Source organism: Echiichthys vipera, assembly GCF_963691815.1.
Source record: "Echiichthys vipera genome assembly, chromosome: 22".
Taxonomy (NCBI): Eukaryota; Metazoa; Chordata; class Actinopteri; order Perciformes; family Trachinidae; genus Echiichthys; species Echiichthys vipera.
In genome coordinates this window covers 2,953,951-2,964,023 of record NC_139847.1, presented here as the reverse complement: position 1 = coordinate 2,964,023, position 10,073 = coordinate 2,953,951, and the positions used below count along the sequence as shown (strand labels likewise).

At 46.4% G+C, this 10,073-nt stretch overlaps 1 protein-coding gene across 2 annotated transcripts in view; it reads right to left on the bottom strand.

Annotated features, from left to right (window-relative positions):
- Window positions 1–2,074: 2,074 nt before the first annotated feature.
- The window catches only part of LOC310964109 (uncharacterized protein), a 30,423-nt gene continuing 22,424 nt past the window's right edge, over window positions 2,075–10,073 (bottom strand). The window contains exons 29-35 of one of the 2 annotated variants that reach the window (XM_083937106.1): window positions 6,768–10,010; window positions 6,562–6,682; window positions 6,265–6,384; window positions 5,757–6,080; window positions 4,768–4,884; window positions 4,531–4,652; window positions 2,075–3,730 (exon numbers count right to left, since the gene is read on the bottom strand). In XM_083937106.1, coding sequence (XP_083793232.1) covers window positions 3,656–3,730; window positions 4,531–4,652; window positions 4,768–4,884; window positions 5,757–6,080; window positions 6,265–6,384; window positions 6,562–6,682; window positions 6,768–10,010 — 4,122 coding nt within the window. In that variant the 3' untranslated portion in view covers window positions 2,075–3,655. Of the gene's footprint in view, window positions 3,731–4,530; window positions 4,653–4,767; window positions 4,885–5,756; window positions 6,081–6,264; window positions 6,385–6,555; window positions 6,683–6,767; window positions 10,011–10,073 lie in introns of those variants that run through there. The other variant, XR_014593719.1, reaches the window with a different exon arrangement.

Genomic DNA, 10,073 nt, shown 5'->3' with positions numbered 1-10,073 from the left:
GGAGCTGGTACAGGGGCCAGTAGGTAAGTCTTTAAAACACTCTTTTAATAAACTCTGGCTTCACTAACTACGCTGTTGCTGCTTTGTTGTGTGTGTAGGGACTCTTCTCATGCTGCTGCAGAGGTTTGCTGTTATTTTCAGCAGCATTAGTGGTTAAAAAAGACCTTTGAATGCCTTCACCGTACTGCCACGAGCTAACCACTGTTAGCCACTCTCCGGGACATCTTCGTTAATAGTTGTTACCCGACTCGATGCTTATTCGATGAGTGTGACACACACACACACACACACACACACACACACACACACACACACACACACACACACACACACACACACACACACACACACACACACACACACACACACACACACACACACACACACACACACACACACACACACACACACACACACACACACAGTTGGAAGTTCCAGATTTCTGATGACAAGTGAACACAGCACAACCGTTAGTGACGCGTTTGACTGACCTCACCAACATGGCGGCTTGTTTACGTTTAAACACCATTGTTTTAACTCGCTATTTGATCGATAGTAACTTTAAAAAGACAATTAAACAGATTAAAACCTCAAGGAGTACATCTTTAAATCACATTACTGACAGGAACGAAGGTCTTAGTGGTGGTGGAGCTGCTTCAGGCCCGAGCCCGACTCTTATTTGGTTGTTTAATTGATAAAATATCTGAATTTTATGGTAAAACACGAGCGAAACTACCTAAAAAATGGCGTCTAACGGCTGTTTGTAGTTTCTAACGGTCAAACACGACATGTCGGTTAATTCGAAGAGTTCTAAACCGGCTAGTCTCGCGCGCAGCTGCTAGCGAGACGTCACAAACCGAGAGTTTCCGGTTAACGGACAAAAAGCGCAGCGATAATTAGCGCATAGTTTCATCACTGTGTGTTTTATTGTTGCGTACCTGTCGTTATTTGTGTTTGTCTCTCATCTTTGACGCGTTTCTAACGAATTCTCTGGACGTTAGCATCAAACCGGAAGTCTCAGTCGGGATTATAACAACAATTACTGGAGACTTCCGGTTAGTGTGCCGAGCCTTCAGAGTAAAAGCGCGGGTATTTTTCTGTTTTGTTTACATTTCGCTACAAATGCATGGATCGGTATTAAACATTGGATTTCGTGCATTCAATAGGGAATTATCTATTATTTTCCAATACTAATGATTATAAATTATCAATTACGATCAAAAAAAATAATCTGCGACAATTTGAGAATTATTAGAGATTAATTGCTATTAAAATACATTGAAATACTGTGAAATTGCAGTATAATTGGTGATTTAAGCACTTTTTGACATAGAACTATTTAAAGTGACGTACTTCCATGTGGTTTATTTAGTCACTTTTATTTGAACATAAAGAAGATAAGAATTCCTTTATTGTCCCGCAACGATGAAATTCAATTTTCACTATTATTAATTTTCATGTTACACACACACACACCTGAAATACACACACATACACAGACAGGACCTATATACATGCAATTAATGGAGAGATGTTAGAGTGAGGGGGCTGCCAGTGACCGGCACCCCGAGCAGTTGGGGGTTCGGTGCCGTGCTCAACAGCACCTCAGCAGTCCCAGGAGATGAACTGGCACCTCTCCAGCCACCAGTCCACACTCCATTCATGGTCCAAAGCAACTCGAACCAGCAACACTCCGGTTCCCAGCCCAGTCACCTATGGACTGAGCAGCTGTTTTATTCTGATATTCTGTTTGTGAACTTGCGTCAGTGCACGGGTACAGACTTAACTGATGATTAAAGTGTTGCTACGGATGATTTAATTTACTCTTTGAAAGAAACAGCACCCGATGCCCTAAACTGCAGAGGTTAAATGACTATATAGGGTGTAAAGTCAGTCAAATCAGGTAGTTTAACTTCACATTACCTGGTGAGTTCAGAACAGGAGTAACTTTTATGATTTCAGTGCTAAGTTGTTAAATAACTTTATGTGTTATAAATAAATATCAACGATGACGTGACTTGATAAAATAAACATTATACACACAAAAACAAGAGACATTCCTCCAGATTTACGAGAGATATGTATTTTAATTATGGAATAAAAATGTGATCTTACACCCGCAAGTGGGAGTTTTCAGATATATATTTAAAATGAAAACATCCTATAACACAACTCTATGATTTTAATCAATTTGACAGTTCAGAAAATCCACAAGAAAACAAGTCTTTAAAACTAGAAACAATAAGAAAGTTCACATTTATATCAAAAAACAAAATAATAATCATTGTTATGAACGCGACAGGTGCGAAACTGTGGTTCATGCTTTGATTCAAGCCGTTAACGCGAATCTGAGCTTTACACGTCGTGTGTGAGTTAAACTCTGAGATTCATTCACACGGAGACAAGGTAAAGTCGAACGCTGGACCCCCCCCCCCCCCCCCAGTCTTTTTTAGCATGAAAACACATCGAATAAGCCGTCGAGACAGTTGTTTTCATTGATCCCCTATTAGCAGAGAAACCGCGGACAGTCGCTGGCAGGCAGACGTGGCGAACACTTAGCAGCTCGAACACAAAAGGCCGAGGCTCGAAGCGCCGTAAAATAGGCAGTTTCAAGCCTTTTATTATTTAGGACAGACAGGAAATAGGGTGAGAGAGGGGGGGAGACATGCAGCAAAGGGTCGCAGGTCGGAGTCGAACCCAGGGCTGCCACAACGACCTTCAGCCTCTTTACACGGGGCGACTGCTCTAACCACTGAGCCAACGACCGCCCCAAAACAGTCTTCTTTTGGCAGTTTCAAGCCTTTTATTATGTAGGACAGACAGGAAATAGGGTGAGAGGGGGGGGAGAGAGACATGCAGCAAAGGGTCGCAGGTCAGAGTCGAACCCAGGGCTGCCACGAGGACCTTCAGCCTCTTTACACGGGGCGACTGCTCTGACCACTGAATCTTTTCATCGACCAAATCTGCAGTAAACACTCCACCTCCGCATCACACCAACGTGAACCTTTCACCGCCATTGTTTTAAATGTCCGCGCATGGTCCCTCCTTCTTTTTTCTACGTCCCAACAGGCGCACAGGAAATGACCTCAGAACCGCCGTAGATGTCGTGCTCGTACACGTGCGCACGCTCGCGCTCGTACATGTGCAAACGTGCTTTACTAAAGCCCACCTCTCTTAAAAGGGCCGTGGACGACAAGCGTGCCGCAGTTATGCGCGGAGCGGTTGCACTCACACTGGTCAAAGGCACTGTTTTGTCCCGGTGCGGAAGGACAGTGTGAGTGCGCCCTTAGTTACCAGCCACGTAATATGCAAAAGAAAACGCCACTTACTGCTGTTAGACGTGCTACAATGATACTGCAGTCATCATTAATTGTAACATTATCAGTAAAACAGGTCATGTCGCACCTTTCAAAGTGCCAAACGTCCAAATCTGTAACAGTTACTGAAGAAAAGCTGATTTTGATTCAATAACACAACAGATGCAACCGACTGTAGGAGGAGCAGGGTATAACTTACACACTGATATGGGAAAAGGTGCCAGACAGCGATTAGTTATAAACAAAATGGCTGCTTAAACACTGATGTGTAAACTAAAGCCTTCTGCAGTCTGGTCCAAAAACAAATAATGTGAAAAGTCAGTAGTTGAAGTCGAGGATCAGTCAGAAACAGAACCTTCAGGACTTAGTTTGGATCTTCTTGATGGTTCCTGTTGAAGCTTCTGGAAATGTTTCTGCACAAAGAGAAAAGGGAAAACACAAACAACGTCAGGCCAGGTGTGTGTTTAAGGGGGTTCACTTTTGTGCAGTGTTGCGAACAACGGCGTTTAAGTATAACAGCGTTACTAACGCAGTAACGGGGTAATCTCACTAATCACTGTTTCCATTAACACCGTTACTGAACGTTAAATTTGGTGCGTTACAAGGAATTGATTGAAACAAGTGCGTACTCCGAACGCAACCCTGGCTCCATGCTCCACACACAAACTGCTAGCGAGGAGACCGGGTGGGTTAACAACCAGGTAAGCGATCGGCTGAGGCAGAGTCATGTTTGGTGGTAGCCAATCACAAGCCAGGACTAACTGTTGAGTTTGATTCATTTGGTGAAGACTACAGAGTTAAACGCACTTTTCTGGTCTAAATGTTGACTCCTGTTGTGAACAGAACAGTTGGAAGTGCAGGTCGTTTATTTGACCAGTTGTCTCAGGTCGTGAGAGTTTAATTTTATTTGATATAGAGTTAAAAACACACTTTATTTACTTATACGGTTTACTTTTGTTACAAAGATAACACTTAAAGTGCAGGGTCAACTTCTTTGGGTCTGATGATGTGCACTAAATGCTGATGGTTAGGTACAAGTACCAGCCTCTTCTACTGATTACAACAGATAACAGTAACGCAAACACTTACTTTACCTGGTAACTAGTTCCTTTAATTATAGAGTAATTCAGTTACTGACTCAGTTACTTTTTGGAACAGGTAGTGAGTAACTGTAACTACCACCACTGTTTTCGTGTGTGGTTCTTTTGTGTACCTGGAGGTTGTCGTAGTGTCTCTGGCTGCTGCAGTGGGAACCCTTGGCGGTGTTCTCGTTCAGGTAGAACACGGAGCAGAGGTTACAGAAGTACCCCGATTTAGGGACCACGAACTCCTGACCTGAGCAGGGAGACGGGGAAACAGGGAGACAGGGAGGGGAAGTGTGAAGAAACACCTGCATCTAGTGTCATTTCCACTGTTAGCGTTAGTGCGTGTGTGTGTGTGTGTGTCTCACCGAGGGGGTTGTTGGGCGTAAATGCCGGCAGTTTGAAATCCGAAGCGACACAAGGCGACTGGGAGCGAGATCGTTTTGCTTCAGGTCCGACGGCCTCCCTCCTCAGTTTACTCACGACTGAAGGAAGAGAAGGAACAGACGATCTGTAAACGACCTTTAAAGAAGGTTTAAAACAGTTTTGATGATCGCACATCTGTTTCATCAGAAGTTCACTGGCTCCAGTTAAAATATGAGGATTTCTTCATGTTTTATAATGGAAAATAACATTTTAGAGGGGTTTAGGACATTTTCTTCTTCTAAGACATGGATTCATTTTCATTATGACGCTGATAGTTGTTTCAGAAAGATGCACTTTCATTGTTCCATTGTTGGTCCCGCCTTCTTTTTTCTATGTCTGAACATTCATTCATTCATCTTCAACCGCTTGCTGGAGCCGATCCCAGCTGACATCGGGCGTGAGGCGGGGTCCACCCTGGACAGGACGCCAGTCTATCACAGGACACATAGAGACGAACAGAGACAGACAACCATTCACACCTACGGGTGATTTAGAGTCATCAATGAACCGAACACCTGCACGTCTTTGGACTGTGGGAGGAAACCGGAGAACCCGGAGAAAACCCACGCAGACACGGGGACAACATGCAAAATCCACACAGCCGGGATTTCGAACCAGGAACCCTCTCGCTCTGAGGCGACAGTGCTAATCACCACATAAAATGACCTCAGAACCGCCATAGGCCTCGTGCTCGTACACGTGCGCACGTGCTTTACTAAAGCCCACCTCTCACAAACGGGCCGTGGACGGCAAGCGTGCCGCTCCTAGACGCGGTACGGTTGTACTCACACTGGTCAAAGGAACCAGACTTTAGCCGTGGAACCTGTTTGGGCACGGTACGGATGGACAGTGGGAGTGCGCCCTTAGTGTCAATTGAATACAATTCCTCCAACAGTGTGGAAATGTCCGTTATTCTATCAGCTCTCTGTACCTCTGACGTCGGCCTTGCTCGTTCCTTCCTTCTCCTCCTCTCCTTCCTCCACACATTCCTCCAGTGTCTGGTTCTCAGGGTGCTGCGGCTGCGGCTCCTGACCAGCGGAGGCGGCGTGGACGTCGGCTCGGCTCGCTTCTTCCACCTCGGCCTCTTTTTTCGGGATGTCTGGCCGTCCCTCACTTGACACCGTAGATGTGTCTTTGTCCGGTGACGAGGAGGCATCGAGTGGGGTTGGAGGCCGTACATCAGTGTCGGCTGATTCCCTTTCTCTTTCGTTCTCGTCTTTTGACGCCACTTTTTTCCCTCTGGTAGATTTTCTCACTGTGGCAAAAGACAGTGAATTGGTTGAACAAGCAAATATTATTATGTAATTTTGAAGTTTTAAAGCTTCAACACTGGAAAACGATGCAGTCATTTTTCATAATCATACACTTTATGTACAGAGATTAGATCTTTGGTGATGACGTGACTATAAAACATAAAAGTCTGTGTGTTTTTCTGTTACCAGGAGTTTGTCTGGGTCTCTTCGTTGCTCGTCGGCTTCTCCTGGTTTGAACCGCTTCCTTCTCCTCCTCCTCTTCCCCATCTCCCACCTCGTCTACGGTTACAAAGTTCATACTTTCCTCTAAAACCGGACAAAAACAAGATTATTAACCCCTGTTGGAAGCTTTATTGTCTGAACAGAGTGTATTGCTCGGTCCGAACACGCCAAATGGTTCAGGTGAGTCAGTTCCAGGGCTGGACACTGAATGGGGTGGAGCCCAAACACTGCACCTGTACAAGTATACTGTAGAACACACACCTGTGTCGTCATCGTGTTTGCGTTTGGCCGATCTTGAGGTTTTATCAGCTTTCTCTTCGTCTGACTTCTCTTCTCCATTGTCGTCGTCGTCGTCGCCCGCTTCATCTAAAGTCACCAAAGTCTAAAAACAGACAAGATCTTTAGCATCTGTATTTGCAGCGCTGCTGTTCGTGTCATCTAAACTCCCTTTGAACCTTGACCTTTACCTCTGGGTTCAAGAAGTCCACCGACTCCTCCTCCTGACCGCGGTGGGTGGTCTCCGGTGCGATTTGCTCGGCCTTCCCCTCCTCTTCTTCCACGAACTCATCCAGAGTGACGAGCGTCTGCAGCTCGCCCTCGGTGATCTCCCCGTCCCACTCTTGGCTCTCCGGCACGCTTTCCTCTGCGGCCTCATCTGCTCCCACCTCATCCAGTGTCACCAGCTCATTGGCGTCTACCTCCGCTCTCTCCTTTTCCTTCGCCCTCCTCGTCCGTCCCCTATCACCACCGCCACCACTTCCTCCCCCTTTGCTGCCGCTGCTGTTGCTCCGGCTTCGTCGTTCCCTTTCCTCCCTCTCCTTGGTCCTCCTCTCCTCTCTCTCCCTGGTCCTCCTCGTTTCCCGCTCCTTGATGAACCGTTTCTCTTTCGCAGCGGCTTGTTGCTTCCTCAGTTTTTCCTCCTCTGCGTGGTCGTCGGGGTAATCCTCCTCCTCGTCGCTAACTTGGTCCAGGTTCGCCAGAGAGCTCACCGCGTCCTCTTTCTCAGTATCGTTCTGCGATTGTGTTGTTGCTTTGTCCCCTTTCATAATGACTGTTTTGGGTATGCTCTCCCCATTTCCGGTAGTCGACCCTTCTGCAGCGGACGGATCGTCATTTACATCCTCTGACTCTAAATCATCAACTATTTGATACAGAGTCTCCTCCTTGATGCCGACTTCTTTGGACACCTCAACAACTGCGGTACCACGTCTTGGTGCGTCTCCATTTTCAGCCTCTTCATTTGTAGGAGTTTCCTCTTCCGTCTTGTCCTCGATGGCCGTCGTCTCCTCTTGAGTTTGATCGTCTTCCAGGGAATCTACGATCTGATACACGGGTTCTTCCTCCTCCTCATTTTTGGGTGATCCTTCCTGAGGTTCCCTTTTCTTCGTTTGCCGGTCCTTGTTGTTCTCTTTTGACGGCGCCGCGGGGGGCTGATCTTCAACCATGTCATCGCCGACGGAATCCAGAATCTGATACGTCTCGTCGTCTTCATCGGCCACTTTTTCGGACGCGTCGACACCCTTCGTTGATGCCTCGCTGTCTTTTTTAGTTGTTTTGACAACTTTCTTTGGTCTTCCCCTTTTTCCTTTTCTTTGTGAAGGGGGCGGGTCATCCCTAACACCCTCGTCCTCCACAGAGTCAAAGACTTCCTCCTCGTTGACCCCTCTGTCACCCTTTCTTGATGGTGTGCTCTCCTTTGAAGGGGTTTTCTCTTCATTCTTGGGTGTTTTTCCCCGGCTTCGATCCCGTGACTCACTGACGGGAGTGGGCCTCCTTCTTGTAGGCGTGTCCTCTTTTTTCTGTTTCTCATTTGAAGCCTCCATCTTAGTTGTTCTTTCCCTCCTTCCTCTGGTAGATCTTGTCGTAACGGTCGGTTCATTATTGGCAGTTTCATCATCCACAGAGTCTATGATCTCATACGTAGCCTCCTCTGGATATTCAGACGTGTCCGAGAGATGAACTGCAGTTTTATCCTCTTTCTTACCTCTTGCACTCCTCCTTCTACCGGACATGTCTGTGATGGCAACATCCTGAACCGGTTCTTCTTCGACAGAATCTACGATTTCGTACACAATCTCCTCAGTGACTTCTTTGTCTTCTTTAGACATCCCCGCAGTGGGATCAACCTTCGCCAGCGTCTCATTGCTTTTAACTTTCACGTCCCGTTTCTTTGGCGATTTCTCCTTCTCTCCACTTTTGGGTGTAGTGGATGGAAGGCCACTCCTCTTTGATCGTCTATCATCTTGTTTAGCAGTCGCCTCCCCTCTCGGGTTTCTCGTTCTCGAGTTGTCAGTCTCCGGCTCGGTGTCTGTAGTCAGTGGCTGATCTTCCACAGAATCAATTACTTGATATGTGTCTTCCTCTTCCTCCATGGGCTTAATGTCTTCTTTCGATGTCCGGTCACTGGGGATTTGAACGTTCTGGCGGTCATCTTCTGTTGTGCTCTGACCTTCTATTGAATCCAATATCTCAAAGGTTTCTTGTTCGTTGACATCGTCCTTGTCTTTTAAAGAATCTCTGTTGTCAGGGTCTTGAAGAGGTTGCTCTTCATTTGGGATTGGGCAATCGGGATTGGCCACATCTTTGGAGACTTTGCAGGCGTCTGTCGAAAGCTCTTTGCCCTCATCTTCCTCCTCTTTTGTCTTCTCCTCTTCCTTGTCCCTCTGAGCTTGTTTACTACCCGTATCTAACCCTTGGATAAGATCGACATTTGTCTCTTGATCGTGACCTAGTGAATCTTTATCCGATTTAATGTCTACAGGAACAGTATCTTCATCAGGCACGTGCTTTGTTGCTGTGGACTCTTCTTGGTGCAAGTGACTGTCCTCTGGACCTGTAGATGCTTGGTCTTCGGTAACACTGTCTAAAACTTGGAACGAACTGTCCATTTCCATTTCAGTGTACTCCTTTGGACAGGCTTTGCTTTCATCTTCGACGCTGTCCAAGACCTGAAAGCTTTCCTCATCCAAAGTGTGGACTTGCTCTGGTCCGGTTAGCGTGGTTTCAAAGATGCCGACTACGTCGTCATCCATCTGTTCAAGTGTTTGATCATCAAGTGAATCAAGGATTTGGTATTTGTCGCCATTGTCTTCCTCCACCTCTGTATTTTTGTTATTATCTTCTTTCCCTTCCTCTTCGTTTTCCTTCCTATCGATCTCCAGACTCTGGGTGTGTCCCTCCAAAGGTTGATGTTTGGTGTCAAGAACAGTGGAGGATGAGATGTTACTTTGACTGGAAGATGCTGTGTGTGATGCTTTGACTTGAGATCTTGTCGTACTCTGTTGTGTTTTCTGACTAGGGGAAGCAGGGGTTTTAGCGGACAGTGGAGCAGAAGAGGAGGCCTTACTGGCAGAGGTTGAGGGTTTGGTGGAGGATTTGGTGGGGTCAGATGAGTCCTTGGAGTGTTTTGGTGACACAGAGCTAGAAGCGCTTGAACCTTTAGTGACCTTGGATGAGGAGGATAAGGAAGAAGCCGAGCTCTTATAGTCTTTCGAGGACGTCGTTGAGGTCCGCTTGTCAGGAAACGACGCACCTGAGCTCTGCCGCTCTCTTCTGGTTCTGGATGAGTGCTTAGATGAGGAAGAGCTTTGAGGCTCAGGGCTAATGTGTTCCTCGTCATCACCAATTTCGTCAACGGTGACAAAGTCATCCATGTTGAAATTTGGCTCATCAAAATGAGGTCTGACATCAGACAAAGCATGATGCCGACTCTGGATGCAGAACAAAGAAGGAATCAATCATTGATCATTGAAAGGTTAAAAGGTTAAACAACG